The 24255-nt window shown below is 36.6% G+C and overlaps 1 protein-coding gene across 1 annotated transcript in view; it reads right to left on the minus strand.

Moving 5' to 3' along the window:
- The window catches only part of COL24A1 (collagen, type XXIV, alpha 1), a 197112-nt gene that overhangs the window by 47264 nt on the left and 125593 nt on the right, over nucleotides 1–24255 (minus strand). The window contains exons 28-31 of the mRNA XM_005874588.2: nucleotides 17281–17334; nucleotides 17116–17169; nucleotides 10885–10938; nucleotides 9642–9749 (exon numbers count right to left, since the gene is read on the minus strand). Coding sequence (XP_005874650.2) covers nucleotides 9642–9749; nucleotides 10885–10938; nucleotides 17116–17169; nucleotides 17281–17334 — 270 coding nt within the window. The remainder of the gene's footprint in view (nucleotides 1–9641; nucleotides 9750–10884; nucleotides 10939–17115; nucleotides 17170–17280; nucleotides 17335–24255) is intronic.

Below are 24255 nucleotides of genomic sequence, written 5' to 3' on the forward strand. Positions count from 1 at the left end.
AGTGCGTTGAATTTATAGATTGCTTTGGGTAGTATGGATATTTTGATGATGTTGATTCTACCAATCCATGAACATGGTATGTTCTTCCATCTGTTTATGTTTTCCTCTATCTCTTTTTTCAATATCCTGTAGCTTTCTGAGTAGAGGTCTTTTACTTCCTTAGTTAAGTTTATTCCTAGGTAACTTAATTTTTTTGGTGCGATGGTAAATGGGATTGCTTTTTTAGTCTCTCTTTCTGTAAGTTCACTATTGGTGTATAGAAATGCCATAGATTTCTTGGCATTAATTTTGTATCCTGCTACATTGCCGAATTCATTTATTAAGTCTAATAGTTTTATGATGGAGTCTTTAGGGTTTTTTATGTACAATATCATGTCATCTGCGAATAAGGACAATTTTACTTCTTCTTTTCCAATTTGGATGCCTTTTATTTCTTCTTCTTGTCTAATTGCAATGGCTAATACTTCATGAATTCACTTCTTTGCCCATGAATTCACTTCTTTGTTCATTGCTCCATTTCCTAACTCCTGGCTCAGATTAAGCACTACATAAATATTTATTGAATTAATAAATATTAGCTTAACCATGAATATTTAATATTATTAAAAGATGATGATTCAATAAGTCCATGCAGTGTACTAAGCATTTCACAAACAATATTTTCATTTGATTCTAAAAACCATACCAATTATGTATTATACTCATTTTATGGATGATGCTTAAGATGTTAAAAAGCTAACACATCTTAATTTTAAACTCAGGTCTCCAAAATCATATTTATGCGAAGAATATTCATTCCTCAAATATTTATTGAGCTTCCTCTATGGATCTGTCACTGTGCTATGTGCTAGAGATACAGAGAAAACACAATCTCAGTTCTCCAGGAGTTTACAATCTCTTGGGGGAAGAAAGACATGAAGATAAGGAATAGAAACCATATTATCCAGGCTCTGACAGAAGCAGTGTACAGAGTGTGCAGAAGTTCAGAGCATGCATGCTTAACTCTGAGTGCAGGGTCAGGGGAGAGCACCTGAAAGTAGCAGTTCCATTTAGTCCTGGAAGATCAAAAAGTTGTTCATCCTAAAGTTAGAGGGCAAGATGAATGAGCTTTCCAAGCAGAGGGAAAAACATGTGTGAATAAAAACATGAAAGAGAGGGAAATACACAGAATTTGGGGGATGTCTTAGTAATTAAGCATACAGTCTTGAAGGAGTCTAGCATAGTGGTTAAGAACACACTCTCTGAATCTAGATGGCCTGATATTGAATACTGGTTCTGTTATTTGTTGTCTGTGTGACCTTAGGCAAGTTATTTATATCTCTGAATCTAAGCTTCCTTTTCCGTAAACTGGAGATAATGGGTTTTCCTACTTCATGAAGTTTTTGTATTAAGTAACTTTATGCATATTTAACAAGTAGAATACCACCTGATACATAATAAGCACTTAATAATTGTTTGCTGAAATGCACAGCACTCATGAGGAGAAAGGTAGAATGTAAGACTGGATATATATAAACAGAGACCAGATTATGAAGGAACAACATTCCACAAAGAGTATGAACTTGATAGGATTATTGCAAGCCATTGAAGATTCAAGTAGGAAAGTTAATCCTTTAGCAAGTCTTTCATTTTGTTGCTAGTAAGCAGCCAAATACACTGAGCTTTGGTTGCTCTGGAAGAGTTCCTAATGAGGGGAAAATAAGCCAAAGGAGCAGCAGTAGAAGAGGGAGAAAGTAGTAATCAGTATAAGGCATAACTGATCATCAATCTCTTAAGTCATCAAGAGTTGAAAGAATTTGCTGAATGCAGGTATGTTTCTTTCTTCAAAATACTGAGAAGAAACAAATGTATCTTTGTAGAAACAAATTTCTTTAGTGTGCCTAGCTCATGGACCAGAGAAGGCACAGCCCAGATGGGTGGCAGGGCTGCTGGTGTTTCTAATAGAAGCTCCCACGTTGGTCCTGCTACTCTATGCTTGGATTATGAGTGGGCTGATGAAGTGTGTGTTTCCTTCTTATACTGGACACTACCCACAAGTGGAAAACTCAAAACGTTCAACGTTCTTTTGGGGACAAGCATCTTGTTTGAGACAACACTTGAGCCTGTATTCACCTGACAAACTGCAAAGTCAAGATTGAAAGGCCTTGATTTGTCCTAAATCAAGTTGTTCATTTTGTTTTTTTCCCTTCTTCCCAATAACCAATTTTATTAGTTGTAGCAATAAAAAAAATACTTGTAAGCCTTCATTTTGATGACAAATGGATTTATGATCTTTGCAGAGAAAAGTTGTTTTCCTTTTTCATAAATGATTGAGGCACTGTGCTTGTACAGAAGTCCAACTCAATGAAAACAGCATGTAGATTCATTTACTACAGATGTGCTCGGTTGACTAGTCTTAAAACTCTCATTTCTACAGAAGGAAATTCACACAGGCAACTGTGAACCTCCCCAACACTGGCTTTCGGTGAGTCATGTGACCTTGAAAAAAAACATTGAAACTGCAGAGTGAATATGCCAGGAATTCTTTAACTCCTTGGCCACATTAAAAAAAAAAATAAAAAAAACCCCCCAACAAAATAAAACAAAATGAAAAAACCAAAGAACATTGTTTAGGAAAATCAGGCAGTTGCATAATGCTAGAAATCCCTGAATAAATATTTTTCTCAGTGGAAAAATTCAGCCGTCTTTAAAGGTAAGCCAAAAGACACCACAATGCCATGATTTAAAAAAAAAAAAAGACCAATGGAAAGATGTTCTTATCCTTTGTTGAAAATATTCCAGGGAATTTGCTAATATTTAGAAACTCTATTACTCTCTGAAGTAGTTTTTCTATCAACATAGTAGGATTTAGAAGTAATTATCTTAGAAATCATATTCCCTAATGACCAGTTTAGCCATTGCTACCTAATTTCATTGAACAGACATTCTCATTCTACTTTCACAGCAAATATTCTATATGGAGCAGAGACATCAGTAGAAAATATTTCCATATTCATCAATACCAAAGTAAACTTTAGGATTAAAAGGAGAATTCCTCAAGGAAAAATTACTTTGTTTTTGTTTTGATGAATATAAAACACTTAAGTACTTAATAACATCCTGTTATCCTAAGTATGCATGTAAAATTTCTCTAACTTAATTCTTACAAAAAGCTAAAAAGATGATTTATGATCTGATAAATCATTGCTTACTAATTGCAATACCAGACAGCATTCAACTTCATGGCCATGAGAGGTATTCAATATTATTGTAATTCATTCCAATTTCTTTCATCATAAAATTCAATGAGTTTTTTATACTAGCCATATGTAAAGGGACACGTGTTTCAGAATCTGATTTCTAAAAACCATCCCCAACTAGAAGGAGAATAACTAAAGAAATGGAGCTAGAATATACAGGTTAGTTGTCGTACCAATTCATACTCAGATTCTTCTTTCCTTTGATAATGTCTTCAGCCTCTGCATTTCCACTAGGTACTTCTAGCATTTAAATATGGCTGAGGTTCTCTCATATAAAAATATGTTCAACTTGGAAACATATTGTAGTTATTGCCCTACTTTCTCTGTCAGAGCCAAATTTCTCCACTGAATTTTCTGAATATCTGGATTCTCTCCTTGGTCTCTCATGAAGCACTCCAATTCTGTTTCTGCCCTCACTCATCAACCAAATGCTTATTTGCTAAAGTTATGAATGACCTCCATATACTAAAACACGATGGTTATAATTTCATCTTACTAGCTTTCGATAGTACACAAGATTCTTCCTTGCACACACCAGAAACAAGCCCTATTTAATTTAAGCAGAAATTTACTGAAAAGACAACAGGTAGCTCATATAATCACTGATAAACCTGGAAAAGCAGGTTTGAAAAATGGATAGAATTAAAGGGAGATGAGGCAGCCCGAATTTGGACATTGCAGTGTGCGCCAGCCCTGGGAACTGAATGCTACTGATGTTACTGCCATTGCCCAAAGAGCAGAATCTCCATTGTTCCTGCTTCTATATATCACCAACTCCCCCAAATGAAGGCCTAGGTATATAGAACTGATTGGTTGCATTTAGGTCTGGGGCCTACATCCTTGTTTCAAGGAGGGACTGGAAAGTGAAAGTCTGAATAAAAAAAAAGTTTTTATTGATTTTATAGAGAGGGGAAGGGAAAGATACATAGAAACATCAATGATCGGCTACCTCCCACTGGGGTTGGAGCCCACAGCCCATGCATGTGCCTTGACCATGTTCTGGAATTAAACCAGTAACATCTTGGTTCATGGGTTGAAACTCAACTGCTGTGCCACCCTGGCTGGACAGAAATTTTTGACTTCTGTAGTAGAAGCTAGTCTCCTGCCAAGACTAAAAAAGAGTAAATATAAAAATTTCTAAACATAAAAATGGCTTAAGATGCTGAGTAGCCAGAATGAAACCAAAATTTATTTAAAAAATGTCCAACAAACTCTCTCGGGATTATTAAATATAATTGACTACTTTCGCCTTCTTGGACTATTGTTTCTTACGTTTTCATGACATTACATTCCTTTTCTCCTATCTATTATAATCACTCCATCTCAGTTTCCTTTGCAGTCTCCTCTTCCTCCTTTACCTGACTTCTAAATGATAGAATTCCTCACAGCCTGAGTCTGGACTTTCTTTCCATTGTTTACTTTATATTTGTGTTTGTTTGTTTTTTCATTTGCTCCCCTAATCTGCTCACTGCCCCTTCTCTATCTCACCATTTGTTCTGGGAATCTGACCTTCATGAACTGCCTCACCTGGGTTCTCTTGTCCTCTGAATTCCAGGTAGGGTTGGCCAATGGGATGTACCACTACGATACGGAAAAGTGGGATGAGAGAGAGGTAATATATTGATTTCTCTCATTGCCCCCAGCTTTGCTATTCTGCCAGTGGCTGAATTACTTTCAACTATGGCTCCTGTGAGGTGCCCCCATTTCCAACAACTCCACGTGACTTTTTTTTAAAAATATTATTTTATTGATTTCAGAGAGGAAGGGAGAGGGAGAGAGAGATAGAAACATCAATGATGAGAGAGAATCATTGATTGGCTGCCTTCTGCATGCCCCACACTGGGGATCGAGCCTGCAACCTGGGCATGTGCCCTTGACCGGAATTGAACCTGGGACCCTTCAGTTCACAGGCCAAGCAATATCCACTGAGCCAAACCGGCTAGGGCTCCACGTGACTCTTGACTTGACATTATTTCTTCCCTTTAACCTTTCAGGTCTAAGGGTGATAACCACTTCCTACTGTTGATAGTCTCTAAGTTCCCTAAACATTCTTTACTGGAAGTCTTAACCCTGTCTACATTTCTCTAAATAGTTTCTTCAAAATTCCAACTGAGTGTTCCACATACTTCCTTACAGGACTCTGATCGGAGCATTTTTATATGTTGATGACTCTCAAATTAATATTTGACCTCCTCTCTAAGCTCTAGCCTAGAATATTAAATTACCAACTTATCTCCACTTGAATATCATAACCTTACCCATAAGATTTGGGCCTCCTTCAGTCATGGCTTTTTTAGTGACAAGCACTACAATGCACTGAGTTAGAAACTTGCAAAAGATAAAAATATGGAAGTTATCCTTGACACCTCTCCCTTTACCTCTTATAATGAAACTAGAGGCCTGGTGCATGAAATTTGTGCACTGGGGGGGGCGTGTCCCTCAGCCCAACCTGCACCCTCTTCAATCTGGGACCCTCAGGGGATGTCTGACTGCCAGTTTAGGCCCAATCCCTGTGTGATCGAGCCTAAACCGGCAGTCGGACATCCCTCTCACAATCTGGGACTGCTTGCTCCCAACCGCTTGCCTGCCTGCCTGCCTGATTGCCTCTAACCGCTTCTGCCTGTCAGCCTGATCACCCCCTAACCACTCCCCTGCCAGCCTGATCGACGCCTAACTGCTCCCCTGCTGGCCTGATCATCCTCCCCAACTGTCCCCTTCCGGCCTGGTCACCCCCAATTGCCCTCCCCTGCCAGCCATCTTGTAGTGGCCATCTTGTGACCATATGGGGGCGACCATCTTGTGCAAAGGAGTGACAGTCAATTTGCATATTACCTCTTTATTATATAGGATATCAAGTCCTGTTAAAGATACCTCCTAAATAATACCTAAATCCATCCACTTCTTTCCATTTCCACTTCACAAGTGTAGTCTAAGCCATGAACATATGTAGCCTGGAATACTGCAATAAACAGTCTTCTTATTGTCTCCTGTATCTAATCTTTCTCCCTTCCAACCCATTTGGCATACTGGAGCCATAGGGAATCCTTTAAAAATGTAAAATTGGATAATGTCACTCCTAAGCTTAAACCTCAATGGGTTCTTACTGTCTTTAAATAATGTTCAATATCCTTACTATGACCTTCTATATCCACTATGATGTGTCCCTTGTATACTTGAACAGAATCAAACTCACTCTATAACTTGCTTACTAAACTTTAGCCCCTAATTGGTCTTATTATGGTTCTTCAAACACAATGTTCTTCCTAGCTTTGTATATGCGGTTTTCTCTACCTACTAGTAGAATGCTTCTTTCCTGCTCCCCAACACAATGATTATTTCTAATTTCCTAACTCTTATTTATTACTCAGTGTCATCTCTCCTTGCCACCTCCCTAATATAACACCACTTTACACATTGTCAATTATGTAAGGTATAATTGATGTAAAGTAAGTTGGAATAAAGAATCCACCTGTGGCCATGACCTAACTCAGTTGCTTAGAGCATCATCCTGATGTGCCAAAGTTGCCAGTTTGATCCACAATCAGGGCACACACAAAAAACAACCAATGAATGCATAAATAAGTGGAACAACAAATCGAAGTTTCTCTCTCTCTCAAATCAATTTAAAAAGAACACACCTGTGAACTCATTATCACAAACAAGATAACATATTCACCCTCCCAAAGTGTTCCCTATCCCTTTGTAAGCCATCCTTCCCATGCTTCCCAACATGCACTCCCATCTCCAGGAAAACACTAATTTGCTTTTGGTCACTACAGATGAGTTTACAATTCCTACAATTTACGTAAGTAGAATCACACAGTATGTGTCCCTTTTTATCTGTTCTTTAAAAAAACCCTCAGTATATCTACTGGTATATTGAGATTGATTCATGTGGTAGCATGTATCAATAGCTCATTCTTTTTATTGCAGACTAGCATTTTATTGTACATATGTACTACAATTTGTTTAGCAATTCATCTTTTGATGGACATTTGGGTTGCCTCCAGTTGGGGTGATTACAAAGAAAGTTGCTATGAATATTCATGTGCGAGTTTTTGTGTGGACATAAGCTCTCATTTCTCTTGGCTAGGAGTTAAATGGCTGGGTCATATGATAGTTATATGCTTAATGTTTTAAGATACTGCCAACATATAGGACAATTGACATCTTAATAGTATTAAGTCTTCTGATCGATTAACATAGAATACATACCATTTATTTAGGTCTTCTTTAATTTCTGTCAGCAATGTTATATAGTTTTCAGTATACAGGTTTGCACATTGTGTGTGGGGGTCAGATTATGCCATTTTAATGCTATTTTAAGAACTGTTCTTTATCAGTAAATGTTAATTTCTGACTGTTCATTGTTAGTATATATTGTCAGTATATAGAAATACAATTCAGTTTTGTATATTCATCTTGCATTTTAGTAACCTTCCTAAATTTACTTATTATTTTGTTTTGTGCTTTTTTTTTTTTTTAGATTTGAGCTTCTTTTAAGACTGAGATATCAAATGAAAGTCCTTTTTTAACCCAACTGATGTTAACGGCATCCTATATAATAAAATCCTAATATGCAAATCAACTGAACGTTCCACTGGTAGCTATGATGCGCACTGACCGCCAGGCCGCCAACCAGGTCGGGTACCAGCGGGGGCCCTCCAATCCCCTTGCCGGTCACCCCACAGATTGGCCCTGATTGCTGGCCAGGCCTAGGGACCCTACCCTATATATTGGGAACAGTCTTTTAGATTTAAAAATTAAAACCTGGCAATGCTACTCTAACACTGAAAAAATAGGATGATGCAGCAATGACATGCATGGACTCTGGCTTACACATTTTGTGGTCAGCCCTGATTCTGACACTTATAACTGTGTGACAAAGCCAATTACTTAACTTCTCTCTGCTTCAGTTTTTTCACCCATAAGATGGGGAAAATGGTACTACTGCTTCAGAAGGATAATGTTATGTACTACTTTTTATAATCAGGGAAAAAAAAGGTAGCTGCCCATACAACAGCAAGATGCCTTTCACCTGTATGAAAAGTATGGTCACTGGTGCATGCAGTGTCCTGGATTGCGAGAGGGATGTCTGACTGCCGGTTTAGGTCCGACATCCCCCGAGGGGTCCCGGATTGCCAGAGGGCACTGGCTGGACTGAGGGACATCCCCCTCCGTGCACGAATTTCATGCACCGGGCCTCTAGAAGTCTATAAGATAACTAGTTTAATTAAAAACATTAGTCAGGCTATCAAAGTTTTCTAGACCTTAACCTGATAATGCTCTGATGTTCTGACATATTGCCCCTAAATAAATAGAAACCATGTTAAGACTCTTTATTAACATTCACCTTTTCAGATAGAATCTGGGCAGATATTTATTTCTAAAATAAAATTAAGTTGGTTACATCATAGTTTCATAGTTTTTGTTTTTAAAAATGAGATAATTCATTATAGTAAATGAAGACTATTAATTTGGGTTTGGGTTTAGGTACAGCATCATGCTACATTTGATAAACACTAGGATTAATTTATTATTTAAGAAGAGAAAAACAGATAAACATGTACAAATAACAGAAAGATACCAGGGTAAATTTTACTTGGTTCTTGGAAATATGTGGTTAATGGCCCTGGCTGGGTGGCTCAGTTGGTTGGAGCATCGTCCCAGACACCAAAAGGTTGTGGATTTGATTGCTGGTCAGGGCACAAACTTAGGTAGTGTGTTCCACGCCCCCTGGGGCACATACAGCAGGCAACCCATTGATATCTCGCTCTCTCTCAAATCAATAAAAACATATCCTCAGATGAAAACAACAAATATCATTATTATGATGACATGAGGGAAGGAAAGAAGAGAAATGCTAAATGAAGATAAAGTATGATTTTTAAATTTCTGATAAAATAAGATAGAACTTTTATAGAAAAATAAGAGAGAATCTATGTCATTGCATCACCAGATATATAGAGAAAAAAAATATTCACACAATTTTTGTCAAGTAAAATACTGATAAAAGTAAAGGAAAAATAATTTTTGGCAGAACCTACTTTGAGGTACTGCCAAGGCTTCAATGTTCCAAAAGTGGCATTTGATGAACTCAAAACATAGTCAGGTTGGATAGTCCCTAAAACTGCTTCTTTATGGTCTTTATTTACAAGATTTTATATGTGTAAAATGGCATAAGTGAAAAATATGTGTTATTCAATATAAAATATCCAAGCGAATGTACCAATTGATACTCTCTGGAAATCATAAATACAATTCCAAAATAAGTATTAAAGAAATGATTAGCTTAATTTCAGCCAACGTCAAAGCTAAGAAAGGTAGCCAAAATATCTATGGTCTAGCAAGGAGACACTATACGTGAAGAATGAAAAGCAAAGAAATATTCAATCTACTTACAGGAAGTCCCTGTTTTCCTGGCAGTCCCACTTTTCCAGGGTTTCCTGAAATGCCATCTGTTCCTTGCTGTCCTTGCAGGCCCTTTGGCCCAGGTAGGCCTGGAAACCCCTTGGCAATTAAAAATGACTTGGATTATAGAGAGATACTATACAGGTGATTAAATAACAAATACCTTTATATTTATGGGTGGGGAGAGTGTTTACATTTTTAATACCCCATCCAGGATAAATTTTCTTATTTCTTGGATTCCTTAATGGTTTATTATTTGTTTTCAAAAGATCAGGCCACTGTCTTTAAGTTCCCTAAACAAAAATGCCACACTAATCAGCAATTTACTGTGTATCCTTTTCAGTTTTAGTGTAATTCCCTGGTATTTCTCATTGCGCAGCTCAGGTTTTACCCAGCTGTGAAGAAAAGATCAGCTATGTGCACCTGTCTGCTGAGGATGTAGGCTGCCATTCACCATCTACAAAACCTCCTATTGTATTATTTTCCAAAGGAACAAATTATAGCTCTTTTTGTTGCCACTTTGAATTAGTTCTGATTTCTATGACTTGAGTCTGAACAATTTGTTTCCACTCTTGGGCAACTGGATTTTATCTGTACGAATCGCTTATCTGAACATGTTACGATTTATGTTTATTTTCTACTTTTTTGAACCAACACAGGTCACACCCAAAGCAGGTGTCTAGGGAAGACCAGCAGAAAATCTTTGCTAATAAGTCAGTCAACACATATTTGCCTAATCAGAGGAGGAAACTGGTGGCTAAGATAAAATTAATTTTTGTTCTGTGATGAAAGACTTTGTTTTTTCCCCCCTAAGACTTTCTGTTCTTTTACCAGGAAAATGAGAGGTTGAGTGCTTTAATTAAAATCCAGCTCATGTCTTTCTATCCACACTTGATGATCTCTGACCTCTGTCACCAATCACTTAGTCATGATTCCAAGTTCCCTGTTTTTTAGTGGTTCACCATCAGAGAGTAGCATGAGTCCACAGAGAGGGCTCCATAATACTGGAAACAGCATCCTTCATTTACAGAGACTTACATTTAAACAGCAAGCTTGGTTTTGAGCCAATGGTCATATTTTGTTTCCTCTATGTTCCTGCAGGGGCTTAACATTTTTCTTGAAGAAAATCTGATTTATCCAACACTTGTCATAATTGGCCCCAGACTTTTCTGCTTGCTAAATTTGCCAACTCTATTGAGAAAAGCAAGAAAGATGCCAACGGCTGGCTACTTACAGGAATCCCAGGTTTTCCAGAAGGACCAGGAGCTCCTTTTTTCCCCATAGGGCCCTAAAAATGTAAATCACAGTTGTTAAGTGATTGCAATAAATTTAATTAAACTTGAAGGCATAGAAAAGAACCCTGAGACTTGGATGCTGCACTACAGCAAGTACTGCCACTAGCTAGCTAGCTATCACTGGGACTGCATTTAAATGACCTGGGAGTCATTTTCTTCAACCTTAACTGGGAGAATTTGACCAGATCATCTATCAATTTTCATCTAGCTCCAAATTCATAGTTTAAAAATTTAAATCTTAAATCTAAGAAGGAACTGAATAGATTATTTAACAACTTTCAGGCAGGGCCTTTGTCTCTTTATTGAAAGTGGCTAAGTACTTAATTAATTCAGCAGTAAACATTTATTGAGCATTTTGCACCAGGGACTCTGTTATGTGCTGGGAGTGCAAAGTAAAGTCTCTGATCACCAAGCCCTGACAGTGTAGTAACAGACATGACCTAATCAGCCTAAAATGTGCTATCTAGAAGCATAGAGAACATACTTGTGAATTAAAGAACTGATATTTATTTCCCACGGAACTCCTTGTTTTTCCATGTCTGAGACGTTTTAAATCCTAATTGATTCAGCAGCAACTGGTCTGCCAGGATAGTTAGAAACGTTACCCTTGCAAATTATGACATTATTCTGATGATATCCTAAAATTATTTTAAAAAGAGAAATGTGGAATAGAGTGACCTAGTTCATAAATAATAAAAAAAGAGCCTATGATCATTACCACAAATATTTCTCAGAAGTCATCAAAACTTTTCACAAACAGGATAATCCCACCAAAATGGGATGTTATTCAAATCTGAAGATAAATTATGCCAAAGATTCAATTTGATAACAATGAGAAAGTAAAAAAGACTACCTTTTTCTGAAAATGAGCTTGAGCATTTTAAGAAGAAGTAGTCTATCTAGCCACAGAGAAAAAGAGCATTTTATATGAGATAAAAATCTAACTTTTTTAGAATTTGATAATGGGGAAATATATGGATCAAGCGTTCTTCAAACTTTGAAACTATTTACTTGTCTTAAAAAGTCACTAATGTGAAGTTTTTCTAAGGGTAAGAAACAAAAAAATATATGTGATAGTTGGTTACCTGGGTTTAGTTGAAGCTTTTGGAACATATGATCCCTATGATATATATGTGACAACACATATATTTCAGAACACAATAAAGACTTTAAAAATTGAAAAAAATTCTGATTTAAGTTATCTTAAATAGCACTAATTTGGGACCTGGAGAGTATTATGCTAAGTGAAATAAGCCAGTCAAAGAAAAACAAGTATCACATCATCTCACTCATATGTGGAAGGTGGGTGGGAGAGAAGAGATCAACCAAAGAATATATATGCATAACCCATGGACACTAGATTTGTTCTAGATTTATGATTTTCAAAATAGACTTTTTCCTAGCTTATGAATTTCAAAATAATCCTCTGAAAATCATGGCAGGTCATAGTTTGAGAAGAATACATTTTTTTAAAATATAAGAGCGTGATATTTAAATATTAAAAGTCTATCTTTGAGTATTAAAAACCAAAGTTATAAGTGATTCAAGTCATAAAATTGATGCCATAAAGAACAGATTTAGAAGAATTATATCAATGTAACAGAGGATTTTTCCTACCTAAGGGGATATAAGATCTTCAAGTTGGAAAAAGATCAGAAGAGAAGCAAGGCTATTAAATACCGACAGGTATATCTCTAAGAAGAACCCTTTGTCCCACTCTGCCCTTTAAGACTCATGGTGGGTAGAAACAATAATATCCCTGATAAGTTTGGGGATTTGGGCACAGAGATGATGACCAGAGAGACGAATGTCCTCATTGCGAGTCCACATAAGGTACACTGAATGTCCTCATGGAGAGTCCACACAAGCAATAGAGTAGACATTTCTTCATGAGAGGTCCAGGCCAATGGGCTTTAGAGGGTCTGAGTCCTGCAAGCACCCAGCATGGTGTGGGGAGCAGCAGAATGTTATTTCTGTGTGGCCAAGAACACATGCATGTGCTCCTTAGAAGCCCATCTAAGGAGACTTTCCACCTGAGACAAGAAAAAAAGCTATATGTGCTAACATGCCAGGCGGGCCAAGGTACATGCCAATATGGTAGGACTATGGCAATTTGGAAGCCCATCTAAGGAGACGTTGCACCTGAGACAAGAAAAAAGCTCTATGTGCTAACATGCCAGGAGGGCCAAGGTACATGCCAATATGGTAGGACTATGGCAACTGGGAGCCAAAAGGATGATGTGAATTTCAGGGGATTATAGTGTAAACAGATGATGACTGAAGATCAAGGTCACCTTCTATTTCTCTTCTTCACCATTGCCACCCAGAATGTACCTGCAAACTGGACAAGAGAGCGAGTGGGGAAAACTCTAAATCAAATGCAGGACTTTTGAGTGGATGGAGTTAAAGACTGTCAACTCACTAGGTTTCTACCAATTAGGTTTTACCACTAGGTAGGATAGGCATTCAGGACAATTGATAAGTTCTATTATAAGGAACATAAAGTTAATACTTTTAGTATACCTGAATTTGTGGCATAAGGTTCAGTATGCTACACATGTTTGTGAGTGTTTTATTCCAAACATTCAAATAAAATGAATCAAAGAGCTTCACATATCACCACAAACTGATGACATATTGGGATGTCCATTACGTTGGGGATTATTTCAGAAGGTAAGTTCTATTATAAGGAAAATAAAGTCAATAATTTTAGTATACCTAAATTTGTGGTACAAGGTTCAGATATGCTACACATGTTTGTGAGTGTTTTATTCCAAACATTCAAATAAAATGAATCAAAGAGCTTCACATATCACCACAAACTGATGACATATTGGGATGTCCATTACGTTGGGGATTATTTCAGAAGAGTTAAATGTTGGGTACTACAATCTACATATATGGGTCTGTCATCATGAAAACTAGAATGTTATTCAGACTTGGATGAGCAACAGGAAGCAGCTTCCAATAGAATAACACTAAAGCAAGACTAAAAATATTATTTTTAAAGTGTATTTTCCTACTTGTAATAGGACAACTGTGGCAAAATATCTCCATTGAACACAAGTGCTTAACAAATAACAGGACATAATTTCTGCTCTTTTTATATGTTCAATTTAGAAAAGATTTCTTTATTATAATCATTGTCACCATAACTAAAAGGAAGAGGTCAGCTAGAAAAACCACAATCTTACAATGGTTTTAAATACACAAAGATCAACGAAGTATAGAACATTGGCACTTTTTAAAAAATTGTGCATTTAAAAAAAAATCTCAAAGTTGAAATTGCTGGATAGTCTTACGACTAAATTAAGAACCAACCATTACTAAAAATTAATCCTACACAGAGGTGGTCTGCTCAGTAAGAAAGTACAGATTGGGCCGAAGACAAAAAAATATGTTGTCATATAAGGTGTTAGTAGATGATTAATTGAGTTGGTATCATTAGAAGGAAAAATAAGTCACTCTTCAATCCCCAGGAATCAAATATAATAAAGCTACAAGTATTCTACATTACTTTCACACTTAACTTATTTGTATTATTCTTTTTAAATATAAGAACATCATAAATCAATAGACTTTTTTGTTCTTATGATAGGAAAGGCAAATGAATTTTATATGTAGTCTTAAGAGTGCATGAAAAATGTTGCTTTCTTTTTTTTTCTGGCTAGCTTTGAAAAACCCAATCATCCATTTGAAATTAGATCCATTTAAAATAGCTTTCTATTCATTGGGATTGCACCAGTTCATAGACCACTAGAGAAGGTAGTCTGATTCTTTGGAAAACAAACATTTTTAAATGTGCCATATAGTCCAAACCCTAGCTTGTTTGTTTGATTTTATTTAAATGAAGCTGAACAGTTATCTTGATATTTTGCTAGTTCTAACTTGTTAGAGGGCTTTAAAATGCCAACATAAATTTAGTAAGTTAGGCAAGAATTAAAATCTCTGTCTTTTTTTAACCAAGAAATTTCAATCCGCTAAAATCTGGAATTTATTTTATGAGAAAAATAAGATTTTGGCTTGAATTTAAGTGTTTGAAAGCCATTATAAGACAGTTCACTACATTTGCATTACAAGTCTTTTAAAATATGTAGTGGGTCCTGCAGTTGATTTTGACTTACTCTAACTTTTTCTTTATAGTTCACAGTCTCATGTCTGAGAGCCCAAATGAATGAATTAGTTGGTTAAGTAAAAGGTATCATATTTTACTTAATTTATAAACCTTTTTAAAGTAATAGAGCCTTTTATATAATAACATGAGTCAGGAAGTAAAGTTTCTGGTGTTGGTTCTGTTGGTAACTAGTTCTATGATATTAGGCAATTCATAATCTCTCTGGGACTTAAATTTCTTCATCTGCAAAATGAGCAGCTTGTTCACATGAATTAAAGAGGCCATTTCCTAATCTAAAAAACTCCCCAAACCTATAAATTTAAAGGTTTGCAAAAACAAGATGACAGCAATGGACAGGATCCACTTGACCAATGAAGGTGAACTTAAATAAAGAATAGAGTCAATGATTATTCTTGTAACAACTATTACTATTTTGCATTCTAGGAGGCCTTTTAATACAACCTTGCACTGCATGCGAACATTACCCAAAATAGGAAATAACTAGTTCTCCGGGGTTACATAGAATTTAAACCATGGCTCCTTAGCACCTTTCAGTTCTGATACCCAGGAAGAGCTAACTACGTAGGCTGGAGGTGCAGTTGTCTAGAAAGAATATTTGATTTTCATTGGCATAATTATAACAGATATTAAAAAACATCAAAAAAATGTCTTCTTCCTGAGATATGTCAAAGAGAAAACATTGAGAATATAGAAGTACTAATTGTAAAAGATTAGCAATTTCAGAATCAAACCTTGGAAAAGCATTTGCATTCATAAGCACTTAATGCAAATATAGGAAGTTATGTAAAAGCAGTAGCAGTGTTCTAGGTTCACAGATTTTTCCACAACTTTTCCCTTTTTTTTAAAAAAAATGTTTTTATTGGTTTCAGAGAGAGGAAAGGAAAAGGAGAGAGAGAGAGAGAGAGAGAGAGAGAGAGAGAGAGAGAGAGGGAGAAACATCAGTTATGATGAGAGAGAATCATTGATCGGCTGCCTTGTGCATTCCCCCTACTGTGGATGGAGCCAGCAACCGGGCATGAGCCCTGATTGGGAATTGAACCCTGACCTCCTGGTTCATGGGTCCATGCTCAACCATTGAGCCACACCAGCCGGGCACTTTTCCCATTTGGGTATTAAAAATTTTAAGTGATTGAGACAAATGCCTTCTTTTTTGTTAAGAGTTGCCTTCAATGGGATACTTATTATTTATTAGTTCTTATTTATTAAGAGCCTGACTGGGAGCTACTAGGTAGATGCCAACACTATTCAAAATGGCTTCAGGTGAGGGAACACCTATGTAATATCAGATTCAACCCATTTAATTACTTACTCCCACAAGTGGGAAACACAAGTATGGGTGAAGGCTGCTTAAAATATTAGGAGAAACAGGGTCTCAAATTCATTACTTTTTTATCTATTCTCCCCTAATTTATTACTAAAATAAATTACATTTTATTAAGAATTTAATTTAAAATCAGAACGTCATGAAAAGCAGGGCAACAATGACCTGATGGTACAAATTACACAGCCAGTTATTACATATGGTTGAGGCAACATCTATGTGTGCGCAGGGAAAGAGACGGCTAAATTCAATGAGCCAACAGATTTTTACTTTGCTGGACAACAAGTAATTGATTTCTCTTATGAAGAAAATATTTTAAACCAATTGTGAGTCTGTATCACAAGGATGCCCCTAGCTTACTAAAACAAATAGGTGTGACTGATGTGTCTTCACTCTGCAATGCTGGCTTTAAGGCTTGTATTTCTGCTTGAAATCCCAAGGAGAGACAATAAGTTTGGGACAATCTTAGGCAATTTTCACAAAGCCAGAGTAGGCGGCTGGTAAAGGGAAATTTGGATGGCAGTCAAAACACATAAATTAATCAATAAGTCATATTTCAATTCAATTACTGACAAATACTGTTTAGAACCCGACAGTGATCCTTGCTCTGGAAGGAAGAATAATCATCTAAATTACAATGAACAGCCACTTCTGCCCCTCTGCTTTCTCAAGCCAACAATACATTTCAGATGGACTTATACAATTTCAACTTACTTCAGATCCTCTCTCTCCTTTTAGTCCTTGTTCACCTTGGTCACCCGGCTCACCCTTGAACAGGAACCAAAATAGAAACCACATATGAAGGAGAGACTAAATAAGACATGTTAACATTATTATTTTTTAAATGCCAGATTTACAAAGAATGCTTTCAAAACATACTGGAGGCCCTTGTTGTCCAGTGGCACCTCTTGATCCTGGTATACCCATATGACCCTAGGAATAGAAAAGGTTATATTATTAGATTAAACAGAGACATGTGACTTAGAGAATACGTTAGTATCTTTTCAAATGGTAGCAAAATGTTTTCAAATTTAATTTAAGTATCAGAGAGATTATGATTCTCTCTTGTCAATATTATAGAACATAATGGCCACTGGGTATGATGGTGACTGAGAAAGAGTATAAGTTTTGTGTTTTTTTTGTTTGTTTTGTTTTGTTTTCATGGAGATGAGTGTAATGGGTTGAATGGTGGCCCACTAAAAGATGTCTATGTCCTAATCCCCAGAATTTGTGAATGTGATCACATTTAGAAAAAGGGTCTTTGCAGATACCATTAAATTAGGATCTGAAAAGGATATTATTCTGGATTATTCATGTGGGCTTAAATCCATTGATAAGTGTCCTTATAAAAAAAAACTAGAGGCCTGGTGCACGAATTCATGCACCAGTGGGGTCCCTTGGCCTGGCCTGTGGGATCGGGCGGAAACCGGCTCTCTGACATTCCCTGAGGGGTCCCAGATTGCGAGAGGGCACAGGCCAGGCTGTGGGACTCTACTGGTGCACAATTGGGGCTGGGGAGGGATATGGGAGGTTGGGCAGCCAGGCAGGGACCACAGGAGGGCTCCAGGGTGTGTTTGGCCTGTCTCATTCAGTCCTGATAGGCCGGGACCCAGCAGCAAGCTAACCTACCAGTCAGAGCGTCTGCCCCCTGGTGGTCAGTGCACATCATAGTCATTAGCATATTATGCTTTGATTGGTTGAATGGACGACCAGATGATTGGACACTTAGACACTTAGCCTTTTATTATATAGGATACAGTGAGAGAGCAAGGGTAAGAGAGAGCCAGAACTGGAGCAAGAGAGAGAGAGAGAGAGAGAGAGAGAGAGAGAGAGAGAGAGAGAGACTGAGAGAGAAACAACAAAGGAGAGGACCATGTGAAGGCAGAGGAGAACTGGAGTGATGCAGCCACAAGGAACACAAGGAACATTGTCAGCCACCAGAAACAGGGAAAGACCAGGAAGGATTCTATCCTAGAGCTTCAGGAGGGAGCATGACCCTGTTCACATCTTGATTTCCAATCTCAGGTCTCCAGTACTATGGAAAAATAAATTTATGTTGTTTTAAGCCACTCAGTTTTGGTAATTTGTTATGGCAGGCTCAGGAAACCAAAACAGCAAATAATAAAAGGAATAAAGAGCTTGAGAACAAATTTCTGTTTTCAACCTGTTCCCACTGTGGAAATGTGCTACAGTCACCATTTTTACAAACTAAGTTCATAGCTGTTTGGATAAATTTACTGGGTTCAAAGCTGGGAGCCTATATACATCAAGTGATTGACCTTCAGCAACCTGTCATCATCCCACTTCTCCTAAGAAGGAACGCTGACCTACCACATTGCCCTTTCCAAGTGTGTAAACAGAAACTATTTCAGGTGAGAGTTATGCATAAATAATTATGCATATAATCTCTTCTATCCCCTTTCCTACTGTCCTCTTCACTTCAGATTTTTCTTCCTAGTCTCTTCCTAGTCTTTTATTCAGAAAAAAATGCCATAGGAAAGACAGCAGGCTCATCTCCCTTTTCTGGGCTAGGAGAAGAAATGACTGCAAACATAGGCTAACAATATTTATTCTCACAGAAAGATCAATTGAAGCCTTCTTGTTTGCATTCTGTGAGGCAAATGTTTACGGTTTTAAGATTCAACTTCCTGATAAAGGAACGGAATCGTGTTTAAGGGTGTAAACAGTGGCAAGAGAGAAAGGCTAGTTTGAAACGCTTTCTATAGCAGATGGTCATAACTACAGAGAAAATCATTATAACATATGACCCTTACCAGCAAAACATGAGCAGAGTCAGCAAATAACAGAATCAGGGCAATCAAGAGGGAGTCTGTTATGAGTAAATATGACTATTATAGATCACTTACCAAACAGGATTCAGGAGAGAAGTGATTAGTAAAAAGCTGGAGTTACAGAGCGAAGTGAGAGTGAGCATATGTGCAAACTCCAGAACTCAAACTATGATGGCTAGTTATGGCTTTGCTACCACTCTTGTCTGTATTTTTGCACAGAGCTTTTTAGAATGAGCACATAGAATAGCCAACTGTATCTTTTGGCTTTGAGAAGTCTGGATACAAGTCTCACCCCAAACAAACTTGCTTCTAGGAGTTTCACTATAATTCTTCTGGTCTTTTCTGTTCTAATAAATATTGACAAAGATAATTTTTTCTGCAATGGTGAACACTAAATATTTTGAAGTAAACATTATTATAAAGTTATTGTAGGCAAAGTTATGGGAAATGATTAATGTTGACTGATATTAGGTGGGAGCAGTTGGATGGCTGAGGGGAGCTTGGAGAAGATTTTATAAAGGAAGTGATGGTAAACTGAATATTGAAGGATGAGTGTTCCAGGCAGTAAAGTAAAAAGATGGCATTCTGGCTGAGAAAACAGCATAGGGGAATAAATGAAGATTCATCTGACAGAACATGCTAAACAGAGAATGGATTTGAGATAGGGATAGGGATAGGGATATTAAAATAATTTGGGTAAAAAATACTTAAGCCTAAACTAAAGTAGGGCAAGGTGGCAAAATACAGATGCAAAAAATCCTAAGAAATAAAACACAAAAATACATTAAAAAATAATACATCATGATCAAGTGGGGCATAAAAATGGTTCAAGATATGCATATCCATTAATGTAATATACCACATTAACAAAAGAAAGCATAAAATCATATGATGCAAAAAATTTGATAAGATACAACATTCATTTATGATTAAAACACTAAACAAAATGGGTATAGAAGGAAAGTACCTCAATATAATAAAGGCCATCTATGACAATCCCTCAGCCAATATCATACTCAATGGTGAAAAACTGAAAGCTTTTCCTCTAAAATCAGGATGCCTGCTCTCACCACTCTTATTAAAACCTAGTTCTGGAAATCCTAGCTAGATCAATCAGGCAAGAAAAAGAAATAAAAGGCATCAGAACTAGAAATAAAAAAAATAAAAGTGTCACTTTTTGCAGATGACATGATTTTGTATTTGGAAAACCCTAAAGACACCACCAAAAATATTAGAAATAGTAAACAAATACAGTAAAGTTGCAGGATACAAAAATAAGTGCACAAAAATCCACTGTTTTCCTATATATTAACAATGGAATTTCAGAAAACAAGTGGAAAAAACACATACAATTTCTTTTGCAACGAAACTAAAAGAATAAAGTTCATAGGAATAAATTTAACAAAGAATGTAAAAGTCCTATATACTGAAAACTACAAAGCATTATATTAAAAAAGACAGAAAAGACACAATGAAATGGAAAGATATTCCATGTTCATGGATTGGAAGAATCGACGTAGTTAAAATGGCCATATTACCCAAAGGAATATACAAATTTAATGCAATTTCCATCACCAATATCATTTTTTTAAAGAAATAGAACAAAAAATTATCAGATTTATTTGGAACTAAAAAAGACCCTAAATGGCCAAAGCAATCCTGAGAAAAAGAACAAAGCTGGAGGTAACATACTACCTGACTTCAAACTATACTACAGAGCTATGATAATCAAAACAGCATAGTACTGGCAGAAGAACAGACACATAGAACAGAACTGATACACCAGAAATAAAACTACATGTATATGGGCAAATAATTTTTGACAAAGGAGCCAAAAACACATGATGGAGAAAGGAAAGCCTCTTCAAGAAATGGTGCTGGGAAAATTGGAAAGCTACACACAAAAGAATGAAACTAGACAACAGTTTGCCCCCATGTACAAAAATTAATTCAAAATGGATGAAAGACCTAAATATGAAATCTGAAACAATAAATTACATAGAAGAAAACATAGGTACTAAACTCATAGAGAGATTTTATGAATTTGACCCCAAAGGCAAGGGAAGAAAAGGCAAAAATAAATAAATGGGACTATATCAAACTAAAAAGCTTCTGCAAAACAAAAGAAACTGCTGACAAAACAAAAAGACAACCAACCAAATATGAGGTGATATTTGCAAACAACAGTTCTGACAAGGGGTTAATATACAAATTATAAAAAGAACTCATACAACTTAACACCAAACAAGCAATTCAATTAAAAAATAGGCAGAGGACCTGAACAAACACCTCTCCCAAGAAGACATACAAACGGCCAATAGATATATTAAAAAAATGTTCAACTTCACAACTACAATGAGATACCACCTCATACCTGTTACAATGGCTATTATCAAGAAGACAGGTAATAACAAGTGTTGGAGAGGTTGTAGAGAAAAAGAAACCCTCAGTCACTGCAGGTGGGAATGTAAACTGGAATAGCCACGATGGAAGACAGTATGGCAGCTCCTCAAAAAATTAAGAATACAGTTACCAGATGAGCCAGCAATCCCTCAAACACATTTACTTGCAAAGATATATGCACCCCTATGTTCATCGCAGCATTATTCACAGTGGCCAAGACATGAAGACATCAAAGTATCCTTTTGATAAAAAAGATGTGGTATTTATACTCTGGTACACTACTCAGCCATTAGAAAAGATGAAATACTGCCATTGTGACAACAGAGATGGACCTTGAGAATATTATGCTAAGTGAAATAAGTCAGTTAGAAAAAGCTCAGACCATATGATTTCACTCATATATGGGATATAAAACTGAAACTCATAGACACAGACAATAGTATGGTGATTACCAGAGGGGAAGGGAGGGGGAGGAATTAGTATGGGGTAAAGGGGGCCAAATATATGATGATGGAAGATGATTTGACTTTGGATGGTGGGCACACAATGCAATATACAGATCACGTATAATAGAGTTGTACCCTGAAAACCTATATGATCTTATTAACTAATGTCACCCCAATAATTGTAATAAAAAATAAAATAATAAAACTGCTCTAAAGGAAAAAAGAAAAGCAAACATTTAAAAAATATAACCAGCGGCTACAACAGAATAACCTAACTCTAAATGAAGCATAATTCCCCTAAGTGAATCAAACCAGTGTTTGGGAAAACTTGGCAGGAAACAAGTGTGAATATTCATGAATTTGAGATTTCTAAGCAATAAAATTAATGTGGTCTGGCATGAGACAAATGTTTAGAGTAGAACCATCAGCAAACGGTAAAATTATCTCTAAAGCCTAAGGACAGAATAAGACGGACTAGCACAGAACAACACAGAAAGAAAGATGGGGTTCAAAGCAGTATAGGAAACATCCCCAATTGAAAACTTCACCGGCAGTATTTTTGGAATGAGAAAGGAGAAACAGGTTCCAAAGTGAACTGAGGGAAAAGTTCTCCTCTGATGAAGTATTTCTGAAGGGTATGTGACTATCTAGTAGAATGGGGCCAGGGTTTTCTCTTCTCAGCCAGTGCAGAGATTCTTTCCTTCTCCCAGTAGAATAGTTAACCGTTTGCCAGTAAACATGCTGATTTAACTGCCTAATGGTTTGTAGTTGGTAGAGGCCAAAAAAAGATATTGCAAGAACCTGATTTTCCTGAAAATGTTGTGAGAAGTCACAGCAAAAGCTAAGAAAGTTTAACCTTCTCAAATTATGCTGGAAAGCAGTGGGTTGGTGTCACAACCCAAAGAAAAGCTAATTTTAAGTAAACCCACTGGATTCATTGAGTTAGGAAACACTTGCAGATACAGATGTTATATAAATTGGAAACAGAAGATAGTCATCACCACAATTTCACAAACATTTAGAGCTTCCTTCAACATTTGCTTCAAAGAGAGTTTGAGGAAGTAAAAGTTGTTCTTTCAGATTTCGGGCTTGAGAAAAGTCAGTTAATTAATCATAGTTATTTACATACTAGCTATCCATTCAATCTGGCTAAGTCCTCCTTTCAGATGTGGAGGAAAAGGGGCCACATACCAAACCTGACAAGCTCAGAGGAGGCCTGTATGGCAGTCTTACAAACTCAGAGACTGAAAGTAACCACAAAGGATGGTTTGAAATTAAAACTTTTTAACTAAAAGCAGTTTATGGTGAGTAGTCATGTCCTAGGCTAGAAATCTTCCCTGACAAAGGTCAATTTTCACCTTAACAAAGCCTGTCTGTTGTCATTTTGCAACTACAATAAAATACCTTTGGAATGTCAAAATAATTTCCTTTTACTGGACCCCTCAAAGCACAGGCACTGCTCTGCTCCACTGAGATGACAAATGCCCTCATTGTTAATTGACGACTGCTAACTATTCTGTGCCCATCTATGCGAAAGAAGTATGTGTCTATCATTTTACTTTTTATCCAATCCCAGAGGTTCCTGCCCTTGCCCTTGCTTTCTCCTGCCTCCACAATCTATCACCAATGGATTTCATGTAACCCACTTATATTTCCTCTTTTGATTAAAATAAGGTGCAAAACTGCCATTCGCTGGAACTTTTCAATCTGTTGAGATTTTGCTTCATGGCAATTGTCCTCAGTTTGGCTCAAATAAACTCAGAAATTTTCTACAGGTTTGAATGTTTCTTATGTCGACACAGAAAGGATCACAAGTATTTTACATGAAAGAGGGGTATGTTGGATAGAATAGCCCATCATTCATTATTAAAAGTGAATTATGTTGATGTACTATTATTTATGGGCTTAGAACAAGGCATTATACAAGAAAAAAAGAAGTCATATTCAAAATTGGAAAGCTAAAATACCTACATGTGAAAAGCAGGAAGCAAAAAAATTTGCAGCAGATGGTAAAATTTTTTGTGTTGAATGACTTCTATAAACAATAAATATTCTAGGATTACAGAAGAGGGAACGATTGCTATTAGAGTGGGTCAAGGGAAGAGGGAGTTTGAATTAGATCATAAAAAAATAGATAGGATTTATGTAAGTAAAGATTATATAATATTGTTAACAAGCAGAGAACATTGTGAGCAAAGAAATAAGACAGGAAG

Source organism: Myotis brandtii, unplaced genomic scaffold (genome assembly GCF_000412655.1).
Source record: "Myotis brandtii unplaced genomic scaffold, ASM41265v1 scaffold446, whole genome shotgun sequence".
Lineage (NCBI taxonomy): Eukaryota > Metazoa > Chordata > Mammalia > Chiroptera > Vespertilionidae > Myotis > Myotis brandtii.